The sequence below is a fragment of the Symphalangus syndactylus genome, chromosome 7, assembly GCF_028878055.3.
Source record: "Symphalangus syndactylus isolate Jambi chromosome 7, NHGRI_mSymSyn1-v2.1_pri, whole genome shotgun sequence".
Taxonomy (NCBI): domain Eukaryota; kingdom Metazoa; phylum Chordata; class Mammalia; order Primates; family Hylobatidae; genus Symphalangus; species Symphalangus syndactylus.
The window spans coordinates 47326295-47354079 of NC_072429.2; the positions used below are offsets into that span (position 1 = coordinate 47326295).

The 27785-nt window shown below is 42.6% G+C and overlaps 1 protein-coding gene and 1 pseudogene across 3 annotated transcripts in view; both read right to left on the minus strand.

The window, feature by feature from the left end:
• Positions 1–5466: 5466 nt before the first annotated feature.
• Positions 5467–27785, minus strand: part of UBE2D2 (ubiquitin conjugating enzyme E2 D2) — a 69782-nt gene continuing 47463 nt past the window's right edge. For all 3 annotated transcript variants that reach the window (XM_055286061.2, XM_055286063.2, XM_055286062.2), the window contains exons 3-7: positions 19037–19068; positions 18880–18957; positions 18688–18793; positions 10265–10358; positions 5467–6952 (exon numbers count right to left, since the gene is read on the minus strand). In XM_055286061.2, coding sequence (XP_055142036.1) covers positions 6907–6952; positions 10265–10358; positions 18688–18793; positions 18880–18957; positions 19037–19068 — 356 coding nt within the window. In that variant the 3' untranslated portion in view covers positions 5467–6906. The remainder of the gene's footprint in view (positions 6953–10264; positions 10359–18687; positions 18794–18879; positions 18958–19036; positions 19069–27785) is intronic.
• On the minus strand, positions 21981–24510 carry LOC134737117 (10 kDa heat shock protein, mitochondrial-like; annotated as a pseudogene).

Sequence of the window (27785 nt, forward strand, 5' to 3'; positions counted from 1 at the left end):
GTGGGCAGAGGTCCTAACCTGGAGCCTGGTTCACCTATTCACACACAGAGATATGGCTGCCATAGCAGCGGGGAGGGCAGAGGGGAGCTGGCAGCTTGACACTTCTGGTAGGCTTTGGGCTGAAATACAAGTCACTAACCTTTTCCTTCACTGTAAGGCTGAGAATCTGACTGAACTTGGCACTGGCCCATCTGATTCTGGATACACCGCAAACAAAGCTTAAGTCCAAAAGAATCTCCCCACTCCAACAAAAGCCCCTCTCAGGTTCTGCCCATGCAGATTCACTGACCACACGCCTCACGGTTGTCACAGCTATGGGTCACCACTGCCCTCTGCTGGCCACTCAAGGCACTAGCATGCACTCAGACACCAAAGCCATCATCTCACTCCCCACATAAGCGAACACACTCAGTCATCACCTCCATTTGTGGGCACTGAAATGCAACTCCATTCAGCTGTCCTCTGAGCTAGGGGGCTGACAGGAGACAGGAAGAACAGGGACCATCTCAGGGACACAATGTATTAAGGGAGAAATCACAAAGGAATTCTGCTCCCTCCAACATACATCTGAAACTTCAAAAGTTAAGTGCCCCCGCTTTTTTTTTTTTTTTTTTTTTTTTTTTTTTTTTTTGAGTCTAAGTTTCGCTCTTGTTGCCCAGGCTGGACGCAATGGCGCGATTTCGGATCTCAGCTCACTGCAACCTCCACATCCCCGGTTCAAGAGATTCTCCTGCCTCAGCCTCCCGAGTATCTGGGATTACAGGCACGCGCCACCACGCCTGGCTAATTTTGTATTTTTAGTAGAGACGGGGTTTCTCCATGTTGCTCAGGCTGGTCTTGAACTCCTGACCTCAGGTGATCCACCTGCCTCGGCCTCCCAAAGTGCTGGGATTACAGGCATGAGCCACCACGTCTGGCTGGAAGTGCCCTTTTTTATGCAGCTTGGAGGTTGAATCCAGGAAACAGTACCTGCCCTATAACTTGTTATGCACCAGAGCTTCCCCAACTTGCCTTGTTGCCTCCAAAGGAGGACTAAGCTGAGGTCACCTGGAACCGTCCTTCCAAAAAGCTCACCTTCTCTGGCAAGTCTGGGAAAGCCTTGGTTTCCCTTGTTCCTTCTGTCACTCTGCAGCAGGTGACTGCAAGTCTCGGATGCCCTCTCAAACAACGCCAGCTCCCCTCGACTCTTTGTGCAACACAAGTAGCCACACCTTCCAAGATGGCAGTGATGCTGGCTAGGAGGAGAAACTGCCCACGACAACCAAATCAGTATTGCCTCTTAATCAGATGGGGAAAGCTCCAGACAACCGTCACCACGTAGGTAGCTTAGCATTTGACAACTACCTCAAACATGGAACATTTCTCTTACCCAAGACGGTGCTGGCTCTGCGTCCCAAATGTCAGACTGTATTTGTGGGTTGTTTCTAGAAACCTCCAAGTCAGAGGGCCTAGGAGCTTTGGAGCTTCTAAAGCAATCTCATTTTCTATGGGGAACTTTAAACCCAAAGAAAGCTGGCAATTTGAAGACTAAGTTTTAACTCAAAAAACCAAACCCTCCCCACTCACATTTTCTAGAGGCTCTAAAGTTTAAGGAAGGACGACATCTTTTTAAGATTTAAGATTTTTAAGTACCAAAAAGGAAGTTTAAACAGAATTGAGAACAAGTGGCTCAGGGCAGGGAGAGGTGTGCCTGGGAAAATGGCAGTTGTCACTCCTCGCATCCTTAGAAGTTGGGAAAGGAACATGGTACATTCACCAAGGCTGCTGCTGCTCTTTCCTGTACAGCAGTCACAGGAGGCCTGGGCTGGACACTCAATGGCCTCTTCTTGGCTTTTCCAAATGGGATCAACCATTTGCTTTCAGAGTACAATGTTGGGCAATCAGGCTCCTCAGCTCTGGAAAAAACCATTCTACCAATAACAACTTACACAGGACGTTAAGAACACACACACACACACACAAACCACCACTCAATCAAGGAAAACTATTAAGCTGCTGTCTTGGCACTAAGGTATTCATATAGTTTTACATCTGCTAAGAGGCAGATTACACTGTGTCTCTGATCAGATAAAGATCCACAAATAATTTAACTTAATGAAAAGTGACTGCTCATCACAAAAATGTCTGCCTCTGCCTTACCCAGACCAGAAGTAGACATAGAAAGAGCAAAGCTGGTTAGTGATTGTATTATACATTCAGCCAGAGGACAAAGGCCTTCAAGGCTTACTTAGTCCTAACCATTGAGCTTTTCTCCTTACATTGACTAAGGTAAAATATGCCAACAATGAAGGAATTGCTTCATGAATAGTAACCCTGACAATGTGATCCCGTCTAATTTCCCTATTTCTAAGCCCATCTGAGAAATTGGTCTGGAAATATTCAGAGGGGCCTGAATATCAACCACTTATACCAGTCTTGACTAAAAAAGATTATAGTGCCAGGGAAACACTTAAAGAAGGCTTTTGTGGGGTGGAGAAAACTAAGAGAAAGCCAGTTTTCATCTAAGTGCATGCACAATATAAAATAAAATAGGCTGGGCGAGGTGGCTCATGCCTGTAATCCCAGCACTTTGGGAGGCTGAGGTGGGAGGACTGCTTGAGCTCAGGAGTGTGAGGCTGCAGTGAGCCACGTTTGCACCACTGCATTCTAGCCTGGGCAACAAAGTGAGACCCTGTCTAAAAAAATAAAAATAAAAATAAGGAAAGCAGGGGAGGAGGGAGGGAGGCAGGCAGGCAGGCAGGGAAACGGAGGGAAAGGAAGAGAAAGGGAAAGGAAAGGAAGAAAAGGAAAACAGAAGAAGGGACTAGCTCCAGGAGTGCCCCAAAGGAAGTCTATTTCCTCTTGCTGGATGTATAGTGCAAATAGTTTGCTACCTTCAGTTATTTTCATATTAAAAATCTTTCTTGTCTGGGTGTAGTGGCTCATGCCTGTAATCCCAGCACTTTGGGAGGCCAAGGTGGGCAGATCACCTGATGTCAGGAGTTCAAGACCAGCCTGGACAACATGGTGAAACCATCTCTACTAAAAATACAAGGCGTGGGTAGCATGCGCCTATAATCTCAGCTACTCAGGAGGCTGAGGCAGGAAAATCACTTAAACTTGGGAGGTGGAGGTTGCAGTGAGCCAAGATCGCACCACTACACTCCAACCTGGGCGACAGTGAGACTCTGTCTCCAAACAACAACAACAAAAAACAAACCTGCTTTCTCCTGCCTAACATCACTCACCAAAATAACCCATCACTTGAAATAGTGTTTCATAAAGGGAAAATGAAGAAATCAAAAGGAGATGGATTCCTAACACTAGTTACAGTTTTCTGTAGGAGTAACAAACATGCTTACTCCTGATTTGGAAGGAAGGAAAGATGTGTTTATAATCCTGAAGACCTAGGAATGAGAAGAGAGTTTTTTTGTTTTTTTAAGACTGAGTTTTGCTCTTGTTGCCCAGACTGGAGTGCAATGGCATGATCTCGGCTCACCACAACCTCTGCCTCCCAGATTCAAGCGATTCTCCTGCCTCGGCCTCCTGAGTAGCTGGGATTACAGACATGTGCCACCACGCCCGGCTAATTTTGTGTTTTTAGTAGAGACAAGGTTTCTCCATGTTGGTCAGGCTGGTCTTGAGCTCCTGACCTCAGGTGATCCGCCCGCCTTGGCCTCCCAAAATGCTGGGATTACAGGCATGAGCCACAGGGCCCAGCTGAGAGTTCTTCTCTTCAAAACTTACCCTGGGTAGTTAAGGGGTGCCATACAGCACACAGAGACAAAGCCAGAGTTTCACCTTAATTACAGACAAGGGACAGTTTATAGGCATTCCAGCCATAATTTTGAAATAATCCATTTCTCCTGACAAGCTACCCAGGTCTCAAAATAACTTGTTGAAGCAAAGAGGAATGATTCACAAAGCAGAGTATTTTAGCAGTTGGAAGTGGAAAAAGAATGCCTCTATTGCTAGGTTAGTGTAGAGAAAGGGTCTATCTCTGACAACTACCTTTTCCTTCTCTTCACAGACCTTCCTAACTTCTCTCTCCCCACCCCTACCACTCTCCTTCCAAGTCTCTGTACTAATCAAAGTGCATAAACTCGCAGGACAATGCTACCTTTGACTACTGACTCGCCAATAGCAAAGCATGTATCTGAAGTGACTTCGTTTTACCGAAAGACATTGCCCCAGCTTTAACTTGACAAAGTACTTTAGGCTATTAAGAAGCAAACAAAAGGAAACCATACACTTGATGTTCTCCTGTAACTTTTCCAAGATAATCAAGGTTGCTACAGACTGGACTTTACATATGACAAAGCCATAGAAACTTCTGTGAAGAGCAATGTGGTCCCAGATGAAAACCACCCTGAGGGACTTTTTTTTTTTTCTGGTGAGTGGGAAAAGTGGCTTCCCTCACTGGGCTTTCATTCTGGCCAGGCACATATACACAGACTGGACCAAAGAAGCTTCATACTCAAATGGGCAAGACCAAACCCCATTCAAGGGCCTAATGTTGTTTGTGACCATCCAAACCCCTTCATTTGGCACCTGCACACCTGGAGGATGGCTTTTATTTGGCACTTAAAAATACTTAAGAACACTCTTGTGAAAATATCCATATTATGATCTAATAAATGGTAATAAGCTGGCTGCTCTCTAAGATGACAGGCAAATACAGAATGAGCTTTCAGGATCTGTGTAACTGACCGAAGGTCAACAGTATATAGTTAATAGCAAGCCAATAATTGATGGAAGGCTGTATGGTGGCCCATGTCTGTAGTCCCAGCACTTTGGGAGGCTGAGACAAGAGGACTGCTTGAGCCCAGGAGTTCAGGACCAGCTTGGGCAACATAGTGAGACTCCTGTCTCTAAAAAAAATTTAAAAATTAGCCAGGTGTGGTGGCATGTGCCATAATTCCCAGCAACTTGGGAGGCTGAGGCAGGGGGATTGTTTGAGCCTAGAAGGTTGAGGCTGCAGTAAGCTGTGCTGTCATGACTCTGACTGCACTCCAGCTTAGGCAAGAGAATGAGACCTTGTCCCTCTCTTAAAAAAAAAAAGAGAGATGAATTCCCACTTGCCCATAATACTGAGAATACAGGGTGATTTTAGGCTTAAGCTAAATTCTAACTCCTTTCTCCACAACTGTTAACAGTTAAGCCTTTTCTGCAAAGTCAAGGATGCTAATAAGAGATGCTTGAAATGCTTAGAACTGTAAGAGGTTTTGGGTTTTATCGCACAAGTTCCAAGGTGGAGGAGCAGTGACAGTGAGAGATAAGACAAGGTGAACCAGTTTAAAACCAAAAGCAGTGGACATTTATTCCTTAATTTTTGTGTGAGAGTGTAAAGATGCATTTGAAAGAACCTGATGGCTAGAGCATCAGCCATGGCTTTCAGGTTGGCCTAGTTTACAATTAGGAAAAGAAGGGGGAAAAAAAGGTAACTTGCCTAGTTCACACAAATGATGTTTCTAGCAAACACAGTTGTTTACGAGTTTCAAGCTATATTTTACTAGAGTCAAGGGAAGACTTCAAAAAGCCACATACAGTACAATTTAAAATTGTATGAACATCCTGCAAATGTTAGTGCAAAGTAATTATGTAGACTCTCCAAACAAGATTGTGCTCATTTCCCAGGTTTGGTCAATGTTGCTCTTTTATAATTACAATCACAGAGGCTTAACTTACCAAATAGCAATGCCTCTGTGTTTTATGTCCTGTGTACCAAGGGAATGTCACAAGGTTTTGATGAAATGCAACTTAGTTTCATTAATAAAGCAAATTTCTTATTGAATTTAACAATCAGGTTCCTGGAATGCTGCATGTGTTAAGTTTCATGGAAATGCTCTTAAGCTTATGCCTCTATCTTGTTCAATAAAATTACTCTTAAGATATCCTTTTTACAATGTAACTGGAATTGTTTCATGATCTTAAAATGCAACCAGTATAAATGAACATTTCAGAAGTGAGAGAAAATCCGCCACTAATCTCAGCTAGACAAACTTCTTAAAAATCAAAAAGCCTATTCACACAAAATTATATGTAATGACTGTAGTAACCAGTTTATTACACAGATTAATCATTCTTGAACGTACAAGCTCCAGAGGAGCAACTGGGTCTTTAAATATACACAAGTATTTCCATCAAATGAATTTTCACCCTTACATCCAAATAGACCTAAGCGGTTAAAAACATAAGAAAAATAAGAGCTATTAGCTATGTATTAACTGAGAAACCACATACAAACCAAAGAATATGGAAGAGAGAAAGAAGGGCTGAAAGGCCAAAGGTTGAAGGGATAGGGAGATGTAAAAGAGTTGGGAACAAAGCCCATCACACTTGATGTACTAATAGCTCCAATCCATTTAAATGTTGACCAGTTAAACTTAGACTTTAAAATGCAGGATGTGGGTAGAGTTTAATCTGATTGGTCATAACTTTCACCTAAGACGTAGCTCCTTCGGAATAAAATGAGTACAGACACAGCTTCATGTTCTTCACCTTGCTTTTCATAACTGTTTTGAGTTTAAATGGATTCCACTTAAAAATAATCTGCTACAGGTGAGTGGAGCCTTTTCTTTCCCATCCAAGCACACACCATACCCACCACCCCCCTCACACCCTGCTGTTATCCAAATTTAAGTCAATAAGAAAAGCTTTTAGTCTCACACCTAGGTAATGCCTGTAGAACTGGCTTGTCACACACACACTTCTCTGCTAGGAGGCAATGTTGGTACAGAAGTACAGTATTTCTAGTTTGTTGTTCCAAGTATGTACAACACGCAGCACTGCTGTATCAGGTAAACATGTGCACAGGGGAAGATGAGGCGTGGGCTCATAGAAAGCAGTCAAATGGAAATCAAAAGGACTTTCTCTTTCAGAGTTCCCCTATCTTTATTTGTAGAGGTTATCCAATAATTTCTTTAATTACATCGCATACTTCTGAGTCCATTCCCGAGCTATTCTGTTGTACCTGTACACACAAAGAGAAGCTTGGCTTAACATAGGTGTGGAGTCAGTAAGCAACAGATTCCATTCATTATCCCATCAAGTAACTTGAAGAGAGTAGCTTATAGGACATTCACGGAAAGGCCCCTTTCTATCCCAAATTTCTGAAAAGCATTAATTCAATGATAATGGGAAGGAACTGTAAAATGTGAAAGTCTCCTTTAATTGCTACTTACAGAGGGTTCTGATTAAATTTTAGTATTTGTTGGCATATACCTTATTCTGTACTTCATTGGCCTATTTCTACAAAAGACGTCAACTCAATTCATTTATTTAAAATACTTGAAACTATATGATTCTACATTACATAGTTCTTGAACTCATATACTAATAATGATTAAACCGACAGAAGGCTGGGCGTGGTGGCTCACACCTGTAATCCCAGCACTTTGGGAGGCTGAGTTGGGTGGATCACTTGAGCCCAGGAGTTTGAGACCAGCCTGGGCAACATGATAAAACCCTGTTTCTACAAAAAATACAAAAATTAGCAGGGTGTGGTGGCGCATGCCTATAGTCCCAGCTACTCAGGAGGCTGAAGTGGGAAGATTGTTTGAGCTCAGGAGACAGAGGTTGCAGTGAGCTGAGACTGCAATACTGTACTACAGCCTGGGTGACAGAGTGAGGCTCTGTCTCAAAAAAAAAAGGCGGAGGGGCGGGAAACAAACTTTCTTTTCATATCAATAAAACAACTGGTTCTGGTAGAACTTATTTCAACAATTCGGTTGACAAAATGAATGGGTTTATTCCTTCAGAAGAACATTCGAATAAAGTAAGCAGAGCAAATGGTTCTATAATTCTCCTATTAAAAAGGGGGTGCTAGGCGGGTATGGTGGCTCACGCCTGTAATCCCAGTACTTTGGGAGGCTGGGGCAGCTGGATCACTTGAGGTCAGGAGTTCCAGACCAGCCTGGCCAACATGGCAAAATCCCGTCTCTACCGAAAACACAAAAATTAGCCAGGCATGGTGGTGTGCGCCTGTAATCCCAGCTACTCAGGAGGCTGAGGCAGAAGAATCATTTGAGCCTGGGAGGCAGAGGTTGCAGTGAGCCAAGATTGTGCCACTGCATTCCACCTGGGCAATGGAGCAAGACTCTGTCTCAAAAAAAAAAAAAAAAAAAAAAAATTAGCTGGATGTGATGGCATGTGCCTGTGGTCCCAGCTACTTGGGAAGCTCAGATGGGAGGACTACTTGAGTCTGGGAGGTTGAGGTTACAGTGAGCTGTGATTGTGCCACTGCATTCCAGTCTGGGCAACAGAGCAAGACCCTGCCTCAAAAAAAAAAAAAAAAAAAAAGGAGGGGGGGTGGGGGTGGGTATGCTGGCCTCGCACGGTAACTCATGCCTATAACAACAGCACTTTGGGAGGCTGAGGCAGGAGGCCTGCTTGAGGCCAGGAATTAGAGACCAGCCTGTGCAACATAGTGAGATCCTGTCTCTACAAAAAATAAAAATAAAAAAAAAAACAAATTAGCCAGGTGTAGTGGCATGTACTAGCAGTTCCAGCTACAGGGGAGGCTGGAAAGGTGTAGTGGCATGTACTAGCAGTCCCAGCTACTGGGGAGGCTGGGGTGAGAGGATCACTTGAGCCCATGAGTTTGACACTGCAGTGAGCCATGATTGTGCCACTGTACTCCAGTCTGGGCTGAAGAACAAAACCCTGTCTCTGGAAAAAAAAAGTGGGGGGTTAGAGAGTGGGGGCAGTGTGGTTTGGGAAAGTTCTGTTCAACAGTGTTCAACATTACTCCATGATGACTTGGGAAATGACTTCTGGTAAGCATTCAGACCCACAATTCTAAATACTGGACAAAACAGTTCTCTAATCAAAAAAATTTGAGAATAAATTCACAAATAGGAAAAAGCAAGAACCAACTACTGCTAGAATACCCCATTCCCAGTGTTACCTCCATTAAAAACAAAAACGTATCTATGCCTCTCTAATCCATTAGAACTCAAGTTGGAGACGGGAGTCTTGCTCTGTCACCCAGGCTGAAGTGCAGTGGCGCAATTTCAGCTCACTGCAACCTGCACGTCCTGAGTTTAAGCAATTCTCTCAGCCTCTCAAGTAGCTGGGATTACAGGTGCCCGCCACCATGCCTGGCTAATTTTTGTATTTTTAGTAGAGATGGGGTTTCACCCTGTCGGCCAGGCTGGTCTCAAACTCCTGACCTTGTGATCCGCCCACCTCAGCCTCCCAAAGTGCCGGCGTTACAGGCGTGAGCCACCACGCCCGGCCCTAAAAAAACTATCCACCCTTTCCTATCTAGTTCCTCTTAGAACTTCACTGAATAGTACATAAAACAACAGATGTTATTAGTGCTGGGCATGGTGGGCATGCTTATAATCCTAACTACTCCAGAGGCTGAGGTAGGGAGTTTGAGACCAACCCAGGCAACATAGCAAGACTCCATCTCAAAAGAAAAGAAAAAATGCTACTAGAACACTTTTAGCTACTATCTCTTTTGATATCTTGACCTCTGTTCAATAATTCATAGTACAATTCTAAAATACCCAAATTATACATCAAGTTTTGTTTTTAAAAGAAATTTGGGGCTTTCATGTCTAATGACATTTATTTACTTTCTTCCTTTAGATTATGTCAAATGGTAGAAAATCAATTCTCTTTTCCCATTAATTCACAAATACCTATGGCAGGCAAATGGGCACTTGATGAAAAATGCTTTATATATCAAAAGCCAAGCATAAGGCATTAAGCTGTTGAAAAATATACCACAGGAAAGTGTTTGTATGGGTGCGGTGGCTCACACCTGTAATCCCAGCACTTTGGGAGGCCTAGGCAGGCAGATCATTTGAGGTCAGGAGTTCGAAACCAGCCTGGCCAACATGGTGAAAGTCTCTACTAAAACTACAAAAAAAAATGAACCTGGCGTGGGTGGCCTGCGCCTGTAATCCCATCTACTCGGGAGGCTGAGGCATGAGAATCACTTGAACCCAGGAGGTGGAGGTTGCAGTGAGCCAAGATTGCACTACTGCACTCCAGCCTGGGTAACAGAGTAAGACCCTGTCTCAAAAAAAAAAAAAAAAAAAAAAAAAAAAGTTTTTGTAGACAAGAGGAGTCACATGAAACAATCAGGGATAAGACTGGCATCATCTACTTATAATAATACTCAATGCATATATTCCTCTTTTCTAGCCCCAGGAGAGTATATTAGGACTTCACTTTAAATATCTGGCCCATATTCAGCCCTTAAACAAGAAAGATTTATGACAAACATCTCTATCCCACCACAGATAACTTTCCATCTTGAGGCCATACTTACTTTTCTCTATCTGTTTTGTAGATCCGAGCAATCTCAGGCACTAAAGGATCATCTGGATTGGGATCACACAACAGAGAACAGATGGACAAGAGTACTAGAATGAAAAAAATCATATAAATCAGTAGAGGATAAAAGCAAAGGGTTGAGAGAAACATGAGACACCAAAACATGAGAAAATTCTAAGAATTTATACTGTAATGCCTAGCAGCTTTGTTAAGTTTTACTTAACTTTATATTAACAGGAACCAACAAGGATTATTATTATTATTATTTATTTATTTTTTTTTTTAGCAGAGTTGGGGTTTCACCATGTTGGCCAGGCTGGTCTCAAATTACTGACCTCAGGTGATCCACTCACCTCAGCCTCCCAAAGTCCTGGGATTACAGGCTTGAGCCACCGTGCCTGGCCTAATTTTTGTATTTTTAGTAGAGACGGGGTTTCGCCATGTTGGTCAGGCTGGTCTTGAACTTGTGACCTCGTGATTCACCTGCCTCAGCCTCCCAAAATGCTGGGATTACAAGCATGAGCCACCACACCCGGCAAATAGTTTTTTTATTTTTTTATTTTTTGAGACGGAGTCTGGCTCTGTTGCCCAGACTGGAGTGCAGTGGTGCTGTCTAGGCTCACTGCAAGCTCCGCCTCCCAGGTTCACGCCATACTTCTGCCTCAGCCTCCTGAGTAGCTGGGACTACAGGCGCCCGCCACCACACCTGGCTAATTTTTTGTATTTTTAGTAGAGACGGGGTTTCACCATGTTAGCCAGGATGGTCTCGATCTCCTGACCTCGTGATCCGCCCACCTTAGCCTCCCAAAGTGCTGGGATTACAGGTGTGAGCCACCACACCCAGCCTACCAACAAGGATTTTAAGAAGCTTAAACAGACTTCAGGTTAGGTCATTAAAAAATAAAAATGAAGGCTGGCTGCAGTGGCTCACGCCTGTAATCCCAGCACTTTGGGAGGCGGAGGCGGGTGGATCACGAGATCAAGAGATTGAGACCATCCTGGCCAACACGGTAAAACCCCATCCAAAGACAGGCCAAGTGTGATGGCTCACTCATAGCACTTTGGGAGGCCACAGCAGAAGGACAGCTTCAGGTCAGGAGTCTGAGGACTGGCCTAGGCAACAGAGTGAGATTCTGTCTCTACAAAAAATAAAAATATTAGCTGGATTAGCCCTATTAGCTGGATTAGCCATTAGGCACACTCCTATGGTCCCAGCTACTCAGGAGGCTGAGGTGGGAGGATCACTTACGCCCAAGAGGTTAAGGCTGTATTGAGCTGTGTTCACACTACTGCACTCCAACCTGGGTGACACAGTGAGACCCTGTCTCAAAAAGAAAAAAAAAAAGACAGCCACACTACTGAATATTCTTAGCAAAAATGACAACCATAAAATCCAACAATCACTGTTTTCCAGTGGCAGGCACCACATTCAGACAATTGTTTTGTTTAATTTTCAGTTGAAAACAATTCAGTCTAAATCAAGAACATAAATGCAAACACTTGCCCCCAAATGGGGATGGTCATACACTCATTATAGAGAATACAACATACTTCTATGAATGTCTCAAATTCTCTTCAGTGACAATTTAGAATCTCATCTAAGCCATTTCCTCGGTGACAACCTGGGATGTAGCAGACAAATCTCAAGTGTAATTTCCTTTGTTCAAATCTGTCATTAACTTATGTTTTAAAATATTTATTTATTTAGAGACAGGGTCTCACTCTGTCACCCAGGCTGGAGTGCAGTGGCACAATCTTGGCTCACTGCAGCCTAAACCTCCTGGGCTCAAGTCATCATCCTCCCACCTCACTCTCTAGGTGAGACTATAGGTGAGTGCCACCATATCCAGCTAATTTTCTTTGTATTTTTTGTAGAGGTTGGGTTTTGCCATGTTGGCCAGGCTAGTCTTGATCTCCTAGGCTCAAGTGATCCACCTGCCTCGGCCTCCTGAAGTGCTGAGATTACAGGTGTGAACTACCACATCCGGCCATATCTATCATTAACTTATGCATTCCTTACTGAATGCAAAGGGGGCATAAAGTCACTGATTACATTAAGTTCAGCAGCCTCTGACATAATGAAATAAATTTAAATCCTTCTATACTAATGCTAATAGAGCTCAGCCATATTTACTTTCTCTAATGTTCTGTACCAAAAGATAATAACTCTCAGCCCACTTTACTCCCAACACATAAATTCAGCAGAGAAAGGATTCACTCATATTCCTACCAAATCTATCCTATAGAGATCAAGGGCTTCTGAGAAGTAAAGAAAAAGTTGGCATGCCCTATTCAGTTTGGTAACAAAAATGCTATTTCCTTGCCTTAAGAGTATATGAAAAGTTTTTTTTTAAAAATCAGGAGAGATGTTTTCTGACTCTTCATTCCTGTTGCCCACAATTCTGGCAGTTGGCATTCCAAAAACATTTTCCTATTGTTAGGTGTCATCACCTGAAGCCCTCTTCAAGCATAGAACATTCTAACATCAATTAGGAAAGACTTCATGTATTTCCTGGAAATGACAACAGGGAAATTAGAAATTTTTGAATGTTCCTTTAACTTATTCTTCTAAATATTCTAGTAAGTCAACTTTAAAGTACAGGTTAAAGGGCTTTTCTTTCTTTCCAGGAAAGGAAAGTAGGGTACTGGCTATCTGGACCTTGTGAAAAGATTTTTAGTACACTACTTAGCTTCTTGATTTCATGAAAAATTCATTTTGGTTTATAATATACTGATATGGTTTGGATCTGTGTCCCCACACAAATCTCATGTTCAACTGTAATCCCCAACATTGGAGGTGGGGCCTGGTGGGAGGCTACTGGATTATGGGGGTGCATCCTTCATGAATGGTTTAGCACCGCCCCTTTGGTGCTGTTCTTGTGATAGAGTTCTCATGAGATCTGGCTGTTTAACAGTGTGTGGCACCTCCCCCATCTCTCTTGGTCCTGCTATTGCCATGTGAGACAGGTGGCTCCCCCTTTGCCTTCTGCCATGAGTAAAAGCTCCTGAGGACTCCGCAGAAGCAGATGCTGCCATACTTTCTGTATAGCTCACAGAACTGTGAGCCAATTAAACCTCCTTTTTTTTTTTTTTTTTTTTTTTTGAGACGGAGTTTCGCTCTTGTTGCCCAGGCTGGAGTGCAATGGCACGATCTCAGCATCCTGCAACCTCCGCCTCCCGGGTTCAAGTGATTCTCCCGCCTCAAGTGGCTGGGATTACAGGCATGCACCACCAAGCCAGGCTAATTTTTGTATTTTTGGTAGAGATGGAGTTTCTTCATGTTGGTCAGGCTGGTCTCAAACTCCCGACCTCAGTGATCTGCCCATCTCGGCCTCCCAAAGTGCTGGGATTACAAGCGTGAGCCACCGCACCTGGCAAACCCCTTTTCTTTATAAATTATCCAGTCTCAGGTATTTCTTTATAGCAGTGCAAGAATGGACTGATACATATACTATACCTTCTTCTGTAAAGATAATAACTCTTATTTCTATAACCTGTATATTCTCTTCGCTGAACTTTTACCTATATATATTTTTCTTTATCAGTACTACTTTTTTCTTTTTTTGAGACAGACTCTTGCTCTGTTGCCCAGGCTGGAGCACAGTGGTGTGATTTGGCTCACTGCAACCTCCACCTCCCAGGTTCAAGTGATTCTTGTGCCTCAGCCTCCCAAGTAGTTAGGACTATAGACACACACCACCCTGCCCAGCTAATTTTTGTATTATTGGTAGAAATGGGGTTTCACTATGTTGGCCAGGCTGTTCTTAAACTCCTGACCTCAAGTGATCCACCTTCCTCGGCCTCTCAAAGTGGATTACAGTCATGAGCCACTGCGCCTGGCCAGTATTACTCATTTTCACTAGTGTTACAACAAAAGTTACTTTCACTTCTAAAAACATATAACCAAATGGCTTTATGGCACACTTATCTGCTTCCCTTCAGTTTTTTTCAGTGTTTTTTTGTTTGTTTGTTTTGTTTTTTAATATTTAGGTCCTCATCATGGATCTTCAAAGTAGAGGGAATACTGGGTCAAAATTTCTGTCCTTGAAGACAGACTATATGTTAAAGGAATAATATCATATACAGGATTAAGGCATTTCATAGAACTACTTGCCCATACATTCAATTTACAAAAAGGGACTCATTAAAACCTTAAACCTGAGACAGTTAATACAATCAAATTCAACAAAATGGCACTGCAATTATTTTAAAGGATAGCTATCCAGACAGAGAGAACCTAACAGATCAGACTTGTAACAGTCGTTATCATTTAGAATAGCTGAAAAAAAAAAAATCAATGCTAGGCAAGAGAAGGGGAAGAACAAAAAGCGATATGGCAATAATTTCAGCTATCTTGTGCCTCCAACACCCCACCCCACCAAACACACACCTCTCACATAATTCCACTTATCTTGGTCCCATTACTAGATTTACATCTCTATTGCTATTTGGTGAAGGAAGTGCAACCAATGGGACCCTCACCAGGCCAGGCACAGGTCCACAAACACTTTCTGAAGTAGCTCTTGAATTGTAAGGGGGCCTATCAAAAGAAAAGGGGAACTTCTCTAAAAAACTATTTCATTACAACTTTAAAAAAATGTGGTTCTCTGGCATCCTGTTTTTATTTCTGCCTAGGACTCCAAAAATTTTAAATTAATGCCTCAGAGTTTTGTTTGCTTTAAAAAATTAATATGTGGCCAGGAGCGGTGGCTCACACCTGTAATCTCCAGCACTTTGGGAGGCTGAGGCGGGCGGATCACCTGAGGTTGGGAGTTCGAGACCAGCCTGACCAACATGGAGAAACTCCATCTCTACTAAAAATATAAAATTATCTGGGCGTGGTGGCACATGCCCTGTAATCCCAGCTGCTCAGAAGGCTGAGGCAGGAGAATGGCCTGAACCCGGGAGGTGGAGGTTGTGGTGAGCCGAGATTGCGCCACTGCACTCCAGCCTGGGCAACAAGAGTGAAACTCCTTCTCAAAAAAAAAAAAAAAAAAAAAAAAATTTTAAGATTGAGTCTTGACATCCAAGTGATAACATGACAAATACCCAACACTTTTGACAACTGTGCCTTTATCTCAGTTTTTGGAGTACTTACAAGGAACCAGTTAACTGTCTGTTTTTGCTTCTTTAATCTTCGTAACAACAATGAAATATTTATCATTGTTCCTTTTCTACAGATGAAAAAACTGAGGAATACAGGGGCCAATGTGTCTCTAGTCTCATTTAATAAGAGGTGCATCTGAGATCTGAACACAGGCAATTGGATCTACAATCTATGTTCTTTACCATGAAACTATGTTGCTTCCTGTCTAAATACATGCATTAAACAAATGGTAAATTATAAGCAGATAATTTCTACTTAATGGTTCAAATGGTAAATTATAAGCAGATAATTTCTACTAAAAATACAAAAATTAGCCGGGCGTGGTGGTGGGTGTCTGTAATCCCAGCTACTTGGGAGGCTGAGGCAGGAGAATTGCTTGAACCCGGGAGGCGGAGGTTGCAGTCAGTCAAGATCACACCATTGCACTCCAGCCTGGGCAACAAGAGCGAAACTCCGTCTCAAAAAAAAAAAAACAAAAAACAAAAAACAAAAACAAAACAAAACAAAACAAATCACACACCACGTTTCACCACACAAATACCAAAACTAACATTGCTTGTCTATTTCTGGACATTTAACATACTTTTTTTTTTTTTTTTTTTTTTTTTTTGAGACGGAGTCTCGCTCTGTCACCCAGGCTGGAGTGCAGTGGCGCAATCTCGGCTCACTGCAAGCTCCGCCTCCCGGGTTCACGCCATTCTCCTGCCTCAGCCTCTCCGAGTAGCTGGGACTACAGGCGCCCACCACCACGCCCGGCTAATTTTTTGTATTTTTAGTAGAGACAGGGTTTCACCGTGGTCTCGATCTCCTGACCTCATGATCCACCCGCCTCGGCCTCCCAAAGTGCTGGGATTACAAGCGTGAGCCACCGCGCCCGGCCTTAACATACTTTTATATGTAACTCTTGTTACAGTGTATATGCCTTTTTTCTTCTTTTCTCAAGCACAGTATTTTCCTATTTTCACAATATTTGTAAAGAACAATACTTTTTTTTTTTTTTTTTGGAGACAAAGTCTCCCTCTGTCACCCAGGCTAGAGCGCAGTGGTACCATCTTGACTCTTGACTCACTGCAACCTCCGTCTCCTGAGTTCAAGTGATTCTCCCGCCTCAGCCTCCTGAGTAGTTGGGACTACAGGCACGCGCCATCACACCTGGCTAATTTTTGTATTTTTAGTAAAGATGGGGTTTTGCCATGTTGGCCAAGCTGGTCTCAAACTCCTGGTCTCAAGTGATCTGCCCACCTCAGCCTCACAAAGTTCTAGGATTACAGGCATGAACCACTGTGCCTGGCCAGGGTCAACACTCTTTTAAATGCATGTGCTAGAACTGATTTATTTTTTTCTCTATCGTAAGTAACCTCCAATTTTCAGAACTAAATCACAATGTCACAAATGTACTTGCATACAAAGTTTTTTCAGCATTTGGGGTTGTTTTCTTTTTTTTTTTTTTTTTGAGACGGAGTCTCGCTCTGTCGCCCAGGCTGGAGTGCAGTGGCGCAATCTCGGCTCACTGCAAGCTCCGCCTTGGGATTGTTTTCTTAGTATAAATAAATGAAACCAGAATTATTGGGTGAATGGGCATGGATGATTAAGTCTCTTAACACATACTGGCAGACTGGGCTCTACAAATCTATACCTCTACTTGAAGTATATGAGTGTTCATTTCAATATACCTCATTAGCATTTTGTCTTCTTTTAAAAATACCTTTGTTAATTAAAAAGGTAAAAAATAGGAATGTAACATTCATTTATTTATTCTTTGGTTCCCCTGTGTCCATTCATCTATTGGGATCTGAATTTTTTTCTGATTTTTGTACTTCATATTTTAAACATATTAATACATATTAATACATACCATATTTGATTTTTCTCTTAAACAACTGATTTCATTTCCACAAAAGTACATCCAGTGAGCTCTTTTATCACCTTTCAGGGTAGAGCAGTGAGATCTGATAAATATTCTTGCTTTTGAGACGGAGTCTCGCTCTGTCCCCCAGGCTGGCCAGGCTGGAGTGCAGTGGCGCGATCTCGGCTCACTGCAACCTCCGCCTCCCGGGTTCAAGCGATTCTTCTGCCACGGCCTCCCAAAGTGCTGGGATTACAGGCGTGAGCCACCGTGCCAGGCCATAAATACTCGTTTTTGTTTTTCTTTATAAATTCTAGATTATTTGGCTGGGCACGGTGGCTCATGCCTGTAATCCCAGCACTTTGGGAGGCCGAGGCAGGCAGATCATAAGGTCAGGTGTTCGAGACCAGCCTGGCCAACATGGCGAAACCCAGTCTCTACTAAAAATACAAAAATTAGCCAGGAGTGGTGACGGGTGCCTGTAATCCCAGCTACAAGGGAGGCTGAGGCAGGAGAATCGCTTGAACCCAGGAGGCGGAGGTTTCAATGAGCCAAGATTGCACCACTGCAGTCTAGCCTGGGTGACAGAGTGAGACTCCATCTCAAAAAAAAAAAAAAATCTAGATTATTTTAACCCAACTGTGATTTCAACTGGGAATAATGTTGAAGGGTTGTACAATTTCAAATCAACACATTAAGACAACAACTACATCACTCAGTTCATTGATACAGAAACCTAAAGACAGGAGCTGGTAAAATATTTACCATTTTGTTCTTCAAGAACCTAATGTCTATGTTTACAGCATAGGCATTTGTCTAAAGGGCTGGTCTATTTCCTATTCTGCAATAGTATCTATCTTTTTCCATTCATGAATCTCAAGGTTGGAAGAGATGTTAATTGTGTTCTACTTTATGGTCTAAAAAAACATTCATACCAGTGTCCATCCTTTTTTTTTGAGATGGAGTCTCGCTCTGTCACCCAGGCTGGAGTGCAGTGGCGCAATCTCTGCTCACTGCAAGCTCCGCCTCCCGGGTTCACGCCATTCTCCTGCCTCAGCCTCCCAAGTAACTGGGACTACAGGCACCTGCCACCATACCCGGCTAATTTTTTTGTATTTTTAGTAGAGACGGGGTTTCACCATGTTAGCCAGGATGGTCTCGATCTCCTGACCTTGTGATCCGCCCACCTTGGCCTCCCAAAGTGCTGGGATTACAGGCATGAGCCACGGCGCCAGGCCCAGTGTCCATCTTCTAACCTATGCTTGAGTAGCACAATTGACAGACTAGTCACTACTACTTTTGCTTGAAAAATCCAACTCGTTTTCAGTTCTCAAGGTCCATTTCAGAATAAGAAGAATTGCTATCTCTTCTTAAAAGAAACATAAGTAATCTTTTCAAAAATAAATAACTCAAAAAAGACAAAAGACACGGTTGCTTTATCTTGATATCAAATACCCACTGTTACCTTTTGAAATAGTTAGTGCTGGAGACCACTGTGACCGTAGAATATCAAGACAAATGCTGCCATTACTGTTAATATTTGGATGATAAATTCTTGTTGTAAATGCAACCTACAGAAAGAAAGGAAACTTTCTGTAAACTAGTTTATTAGTGTTATAGAAAGTACATTAAAAACTGCCACATTTCAATTAATTACCTTAGGTGGTTTGAAGGGGTAATCTGTTGGGAAATGAATTGTCAAGAAAAATACTCCACCCTGATAGGGACTGTCATTCTGTTGATAACAAGAAAAGTGGGATTAAAATGAGTAAATTACATAAACTGTTTATTCTGAAATTAATCTGAATACTTACTGGCCCCATTATTGTAGCTTGCCAATGGAACACTGAAAAATAACAAGAAAAAAGTCACCATGTAACAATATCTACGCCACAGTAACATATCATTCCCCTTCTAATCCAAATTCATTTATAAATAATATGATAATGAGTGTGAGCAAGATGAGGAACATAAATTAACAGTCTAAAGAAACAAGAAAAATGACTAGAATGGCCGAGATCACTGATAAGGTGCTCAATGAAAAATATTTAGAGCCAGGTGTGGTGGCTCACACTTGTAATCCCAACACTTTGAGAAGCTGAGGTGAGAGGACTGCTTGAGCCTAAGAAGTGGAGGCTGCAATGAGCTATGACCGTGCCACTGTGAGACTCTCTCAAAAACAAAACAAAAAACCAAAGTATTTGGGCTAAAACTTCTTGAAACTTCATGTCAGGGAGACAAACTTCTTGACAAGGCTCACAGTTCTACTTTTAAACAGTTATTTCTTTACCTCACAGGGTAAATCACTTCTTCAAAACAATTACATGTAACACACTTTTTTTTTTTTTTTTTTTTGAGACAGAGTCTCACTCTATCGCCCAGGCTGGAGTGCAGTGGCGCAATTTCGGCTCATTGCAACCTCCGCCTCCTGGGTTCAAGCAATTCTCCTACCTCAGCCTCCCAAGTAGCTGGGACTACAGGCAAGTGCCACCACACCTGGATAATTTTTGTATTTTTAGTAGAGACAAGGTTTTGCCACATTTGGCCAGGTCTCAAACTCCTGACCTCAGATAATCCGCCCACCTCAGCCTCCCAAAGCTGGAATTAGAGGCATGACTCCTTTTATAATGCTGGTATACGGGGGACAAAACAGTAAAGTCAACGTAGATAGTACTGAAATTAAGAAAGACTGGTTTTAACAATGAGAAAAAATTTCTAAAAACCCTTGTGTAGGTCTGTACATTACTGGCCCTTATAAAGAAAGAAAAACATCTCTCCTAATGTAAAGGATTAGTTAAAGAGGAAAAAAGAGAAAAAAGGAGTAAAATTTAAGAAGAAAATATTAGCTGAAAGCCCAAGGTTGATTATAAACTCTAGGGATACTTCCAATAAGTTATAAACTTGTTCAATAAATAAATTATCTTCCAAATGCAGAAAATGGTGCTTGTTCCATGTTCTCATGCTACTAAGTGCAGTATGAGAGATCAAAAGCCAGAGTTTTTACTTATAAGCTACTACTTAGCACACTTACCATTCATACTATGATCTGAGCAACTTAAGGGAAGTTGTCACTGGGGTTATGTTTGAAAAACCCAAACCAGGTAAATCTTGTCACAAGGTAGAAGAAACAAGAAGACTAAGAAGCCATATAAAAATCCACCAGAATGTCAGTCCAAATCCTAAAGTTCCTTCCAACCTCCTTAATATCAAACTAATCCCTATGGTTGGTTTGTTGCTCACTGGGACTTGAACCTAAAAATAGCAGCTTGTTGATCAGGAGTTAAAGGTAAAGGATAGGAATTGCTGAGGCTCCCTTCCTTAGATTAGCCCTCACTAGTACTTACAAACATTTATATTACTCTCTGCCGACCATTTAATGGACTGAGTAAGCCAAGGACAAAGCCATTCTGGGCCACTAAAACTGGACCTAGTATCTTCGAGGGAAGTCCTATAAAAAGCCCCTTATATGCTGCTTAAAGACACAAAAGTGGGCACCTGTAGTCCCAGCTACTCAGGAGGCTGAGATGGGAGGATGATTGGAGCTCAGGAGTTCAAGTCCAGCTCAGGCAACATAGCAAGACTCTGTTTCCGAAAAAAATTAAAAACAAAAACGAGACTAAAACACACACATGCACATGCTCACACACATGCACACACACATACACAAGAGTCTCACTCTTTTTAATCACAAATATACTTACAATTTGGGTAAATAAAACAATGATAACTAGAATTAACAACCCCCAATAACAAGGCTAAAAACACTATTAGACAAAAGAATGACCAACTGGTCAAGGGACCTGTTCTTCTACTTAATTCTTTTCTGTTATTTAAATTTGTGGTTATAACGGAAGAGTATTAATTGTACCTGCATTCCCACTCAAAGCTGTAAGAGTTGGGTAAGATAATAAGAAAGCACTGCTTTTAAGTGTTCTCAGGCACTGCCTGCCACAGCAGCGCCCTCATCTCTAATGTCTGCTGAGAAGGGGGATAAGTAAGGGGGCCTCTAGATCATGACTAGTACAAGGCAGATTACCAGCAAATTGGCCCAGTGGTAAAGCACCCAGGAAGCAACTAGCTACAGAAGTCACTCACAGGAGTGCACTCTTTACTGGAAGGGTAAAGAAACCTCACTGTTACAGGTCTGGTACTGTGGTACTCTGAAAATAGATCTCATCAGAAGTCCACTGAATTCTGATTAGCAAACTTCCTTTCCAATATCTGATACAAGAAGTTGCTCACAGGCCGGGCGTGGTGGCTCACGCTTGTAATCCCAGCACTTTGGGAGGCCGAGGCGGGCGGATCACGAGGTCAGGAGATCGAGACCGCGGTGAAACCCCGTCTCTACTAAAAATACAAAAAAAAAAAATTAGCCGGGCGTGGTGGCGGGCGCCTGTAGTCCCAGCTACTCTGAGAGGCTGAGGCAGGAGAATGGCGTGAACCTGGGAGGCGAAACTTGCAGTGAGCCGAGATTGCGCCACTGCACTCCAGCCTCGGCAACAGAGCGAGACTCCGTCTCAAAAAAAAAAAAAAAAAAAAAAAGAAGTTGCTCAGGACTTCAAAACAAATCTACACTTCTGGCTTTTGTTACTATGCAAGAGGCAAGTGAGGCCTATCTGATGGGCCTTTATGAAGACACCAACTTATGTGCTACTCGTTCCAAATATGTAACAAGTATGCCAAAAGACATCCAGCTAGCATGCCAATTACATGGAGACTGTGATTAGGATTGGGAAACATTTCATGCTCAAAAAAAAAAAAAAAAAAAAAAAATTATTTTTCTTCTTTCTGTTATTGATAGTTCTCTGTTAGATGTATTTTTCCCCCATGGGGTCAAAAGGTAACTACATAGATGACTGCGAGTGGAAAAACAGGGGACAGAAATCAGGTATTGGCAGTTTTTCCATTTTAACTTGTGTGTGAATTTCTAATATAAAATTGAGGATGTAAAGCATTAATTCAAGTCAAACTATTTCGGTGAACAAGTTTCAGCAGTTCACCTTTACAACAATTATAAACAGACCTGTAAATTTTTTCTGGACAATGCTAGCAGTTGGATTTTATTTTTGTCACTAGTTATATCATTGGTTTATTATAAAAGAGAGACATGGAAATTATTTACATGATGAAAGATTTCAGAACTTTAGTGGAATGGGCAGCTTCACGTTGATGTCATTTCAATAGTGATTTATTTCAGTCTACACACTTTCCAAGAATGTCGCCATCTCTAAATAAGAAATAAAACTTGTCACTAGGTGTGGTAGCTCACGCCTGTAATCCTAGCATTTTGGGAGGCCGAGGCAGGTGGCTCACCTGAGGTCAGGAGTTCGAGATCAGCCTGACCAACATAGCAAAACCCCATCTCTACTGAAAATACAAAAAATTAGCTGGGCGTGATGGCGGGCATCTGTAATCCCAGCTACTTGGGAGGCTGAGGCAGGAGAATCACTTGAACCTCGTTGGTGAATGTTGCAGTGAGCTGAGATTGAACCATTGTACTCCAGCCTGGGAAACGAGCGAAACTCCACCTCAAAAAAAAAAAAAAAAAAAAAAAAAAAGAAAGAAAACTTTGTCATCTAGAACTACTTTAGTGCCTCTATATTCCAGGAGAGCTGTATCTCTAACTTCTTGCTAACTGGTGGAATTTCTCCACCCTTTCCTTTGAGCTCAATTCAACAACTGTCAACACTACTGTTGCTTGCAATACTTTTCCTTGAGATTATTCTGGAAGCATAATGCCTCCTTTGGTTATAGTTTTGGCAGCCCTCCTTTCAACCAATACTCTGTAACAGAGTGAAAGAAACTTTCTAAATTCTTGTCCTGCCATGACTCCCGATGCTGCCACAGCTTGTACACTGCTCTCCTAGATTTACTTATTTTGAGACAGGGTTTTACTCCTGTCGCCCAGACTGGAGTAAAGGGCGCAACCTCAGCTCAACCTCACCCCCCAGGCTTAAATGATCCTCCTGTCTCAGCCTCCCGAGTAGCTAGGATCATACCCAGCTAATTTTTCTATTTTCTGTAGAGATGGGATTTTGTTATGTTGCCCAGGCTGGTCTCCAACTCCTGTACTCAAGCAATCCCCTCACCTCAGCCTCCCAAAGTGCCGGGATTACAGGTATGAGCCACTGTGCTCAGACCCTCCTGGATTTTTTTCATACCAAGCAAAAAAAAATATTTTTTGATCTCAGCTCACCGCAACCTCTGGCTCCCAGGTTCAGCAATTCTCCTGCCTCAGCCTCCTGAGTAGCTGGGATTACAGGCACAGACCACCACACCCGGCTAATTTTTGTATTTTTAGTAGAGACGGGGTTTCACTATGTTGGACAGGCTGGTCTCGAACTCCTGACCTTATGATCCGCCCACTTCGACCTCCTGAAGTGCTGGGATTACAGGCATGAGCCACTGTGCCTGGCCGTAAATTTTTATTGATGGCAACTAAATGGTGTTTGTAGCGTTTTTATCATATGGTAGACTCTTCATTCATTCACTCTATTTTTCTGAGTTCTCCTACATGCAAGTATGTTTTTAATGTTGTCTGTCTCTGTACTATTCCTTTGAGTTTGCTATTAAAATATACTAAACTATTTTTTAAGAAAGCACTTAAGGCCAGGCGCAGTGGCTCACACCTGTAATCCCAGCACTTTGGTAGTCCGAGGCGGATGAATCAAGAGGCCAGGAGTTCAAGACCAGCCTGGCCAACATGGTGACACTCCGTCTCTACTAAAAATACAAAACATTAGCTGGGCTTAGTGGCAGGTGCCTGTAATCCCAGCTACTCGGGAGGCTGAGGAAGGAGAATCGCTTGAACCCAGGAGGCGGAGGTTGCAGTGAGCCGAGATCGTGCCACTGCACTCCAGCCTGGGCAACAATGCGAGACTCCATCTCAAAAAAAAAAACAAAAAAGAAAGAAAGAAAGAAAGAAAAGAACTTAAAAAAAAAAAAGAAAGCAAGCACTTAATAAAGTAGTATTATTATTTTTTTTAATAGAGATGTGCAGCTGGGTGTGATGGTTCACACCTGTAATCCCAGCACTTTGGGAGGCCAAGGCAGGCGGATCACCTGAGGTTGGGAGTTCAAGACCAGCCTGACTAACACGGAGAAACCCTGTCTCTACTAAAAATATAAAACTAGCTGAACATGGTGGCGCATTGCCTGTAATCCCAGCTACTCGGGAGGCTGAGGCAGAAGAATCGCTTGAACCTGGGAGACAGAGGTTGCGGTGAGCCAAGATCGCGCCATTGCACTCCAGCCTGGGCAACAAGAGCGAAACTCCATCTCAAAAAAAAAAAAAAAGAGATGGGGTCTCACTATGTTGTCCAGGATGGTCTTGAACTCCTGGGCTCAAGGAGTTCACCCACCTCAGCCTCCCAAAGTGCTGGGATTATAGGTGTGGGTCACCACACCCAGCCAAAATATAAAAATATTGAGACAATTAAAAACATTAAATTTTCCATTAACTATTTAGGTACTAATTCTTTTCAAGATCTTCACTAGTCTTTTCAAGATCAATCTTTTTCTTTTCTTGCTAATACTACTACCAGACTTAAGTTATTAGAAAAATTTAAATCAGAATTTTTTTTTTTTTTTTGAGATGGAGTCTCACTCTATCGCCTGGACTGGAGTGCAGTGGCGCGATCTTTGCTCACTGCAACCTCCGCCTCCCAGGTTCAAGCAATTCTCCTGCCTCAGCCCCCCTGAGTAGCTGGGATTACAGGTGTGTGCCACCACACCCGACTAATTTTGTTGTATTTTTAGTAGAGACGGGGTTTCACCATGTCGGTCAGGCTGGTCTCGAACTCCTGACCTCAGGTGATCCACCCTCCCTGGCCTCCCAAAGTGTTGAGATTACAGGCATAAGCCACCAGGCCCAGCCTTAAATCAGAAATTTTTAGCTAAATATTTCCTTTTTTGTGATTCCCTGTTCTTCCTACTAACACAAAAAAAGCACAAATAGGCTGTGGGATCAAAATCTACTAACAATTGGACAATGCAGAATCCCCAACAGAGTTGAAGCAGAAATGCCAACAAGCTGCCAGTGTTTACAATTACGGAAAGAATACCCTTCTGCCTTTTTTTTTAAATAGAGACGGGGTCTTGCCATGTTGCCCAGGCTGGTCTCAAACTCCTGGGCTCAAGTGATCTGCCTGCCTTGGCCTCCCAAACTGCTGGGAATATAGGCATGAGCCACCAGCAGTGCCCAGCCAGAATACCGAGATACCCTTTTTTTTTTCTTTTTTTGAGACAGAGTCTCACTCTGTCAAGGCTGGAGTGCAACGGCACGATCTGAGCTCATGTAACCTCTGCCTCCCAGGTTCAAGCAATTCTCCCACTTCAGCTTCCCAAGTAGCTGGGATTATAGGTGTGCACCACCACACCCGGCTAATTTTTTGTATTTTTAGTAGAGATGGGGTTTTGTCATGTTGCCCAGACTGGTCTCAAACTCCTGAGCTCAGGCAATCCGCCCACCTTGGTCTCCCAAAGTGCTAGGATTACAGGCGTGAGCTACCACACCCGGCCAGAATACCCTTCTTGATAGAAGATGGGGAAAAAAATAAATATTTTCAACTAATATTGTAATCTTTCATACCTACGCTACAAAAAGTTAAAGATACTCTAGCATATTGTATATTTAAGTTCTTTTTTTTTTTCCAAGAGACAGAGTCTCACTCTACTGCCCAGACTGGAGTGCAGTGGCACAACCTTGGCTCACCGCAGCCTCAAACTCCGGGCTCAAGCAATCCTCCCACGTCAGCCAAATGAGTAGCTGGGACTACAGGCAAGTGTCACCATGTCCTGCTCATTTTTCTAATTTTTATTTTCGTAGAGATCGGGTCTTGCTGTTGCCCAAGCTGGTCTCAAATTCCTGGCCTCAAGCGATCCTTCTGCATTGGCCTACCAAAGTGCTGGGATTACAGGCATGAGCCACTGTACCAGGCCAAACATTCTTACATTATTGTGAGCTTTTAACTCAACATCATAGATGATCTCATCTGTAATCCTTATCTATTTAATTTAGTAGATCATATCTGTTTAACATTCCAACAGGACTAAACATATGTAATCCATTGGCATTAAACTGAATAAAAACCTATTCACATTCTAATAACACTATGTTAATTTGTCTTCGCTGTTATTAAGGTCAAATTCCATCATTAAAAAAATGAGCAAAAACACACACACAGGGCTAAGTCTTTAAAATAGCAGAAGGAAAAGGAAGAAGAAAATTACTAATATAGCAACCAAGACAAATAATCTTTATGGCTCTCATAAAATGATCTAGAATCTACAGTACCAAAAAAAGGCAGAAAAAGAGAAACTAAAACCCATTCAGATGAGTGTAATTAATGAAAGCATTTAAAGACCTACCATTTAAATCTTAATTGAGAATTTTGTCACACTGGTTGAATGTAAAGATACCTACTAAAACCACTGATTTAGGTTACTCTCTGGAAGCCTTTCTAGACTCTTAGCCCTTATAGGCAGAAGTATAAATCAGAGAAGGTAGTGAGAGAATACCAAACCTGCCTCACATGACAATGTTTTTAGAAACAGCTCAAGTAGGCTAGGCGCGGTGGCTCACGCCTGTAATCCCAGCACTTTCGGAGGCCAGGGCAGACGAATCACGAGGTCAGGAGTTCAAGACCAGCCTGGCCAACATGGTGAAATCCCATCTCTACTAAAAATACAAAAAATTAGCTGGGCGTGGTGGCAGACGCCTGTAATCCCAGCTACTTGGGAGGCTGAGGCAGGAGAATTGCTTGAACCCGGGAGGCAGAGGTTGCAGTGAGCCGAGATCACACCACTACACTCCAGGCGGGCGACAATGCGAGACTCTGTCTCAAAAAAAGAGAAATAGCTCAAGAATTACTAGAGGTTCAAGTAAAAAGGACCCCCCAAATAGTTACTGAATGAAATACTGGCCCATAAGCATAAAATATTGCTACATTTTACATAAACATCTATTTCGAAAATCTTTCATTTAATGACCCATCTTAGGATTGATCAAAATTGACCAAAATAAAAAGTTTTGATAGTAAAAAACAAAAATAAGTTCCCAGCACTATGTTGGTTTAATACTATCAAACCAAATTATGCAAACTGAAAGTTACACAATCTGTTTTATGAGAGTTTAAATGTGAAGTTCACAGATGAATGATTACTCTTTAGTATTCTGGATGAAGGCTTGAGTTTAAAAGGGACAGGCTGGGCCCAGTGGCTCAAGCCTGTAATCCTAGCACTTTGGGAGGCCGAGGTGGGTGGATCACCTGAGGTCAGGAGTTCAAGACCAGCCTGGCCAACATGGTGAAACCCGGTCTCTACTAAAAATACAACAAATTAGTCGGGCGTGGTGGTGCGTGCCTGTAATCCCAGCTACTTGGGAGGCTGAGACAGGAGAATTGCTTGAACCTGGGACACAGAGGTTTCAGTGAGCCGAGATTGCACCACTGCACTCCAGCCTGGGCAACAGAGTGAGACTCCATGTCAAACAAACAAACAAACAAACAAAACAGCAGGGGACAGTGAGAATATTTGATAGTATGAGACTGAAATCTCCGGAGA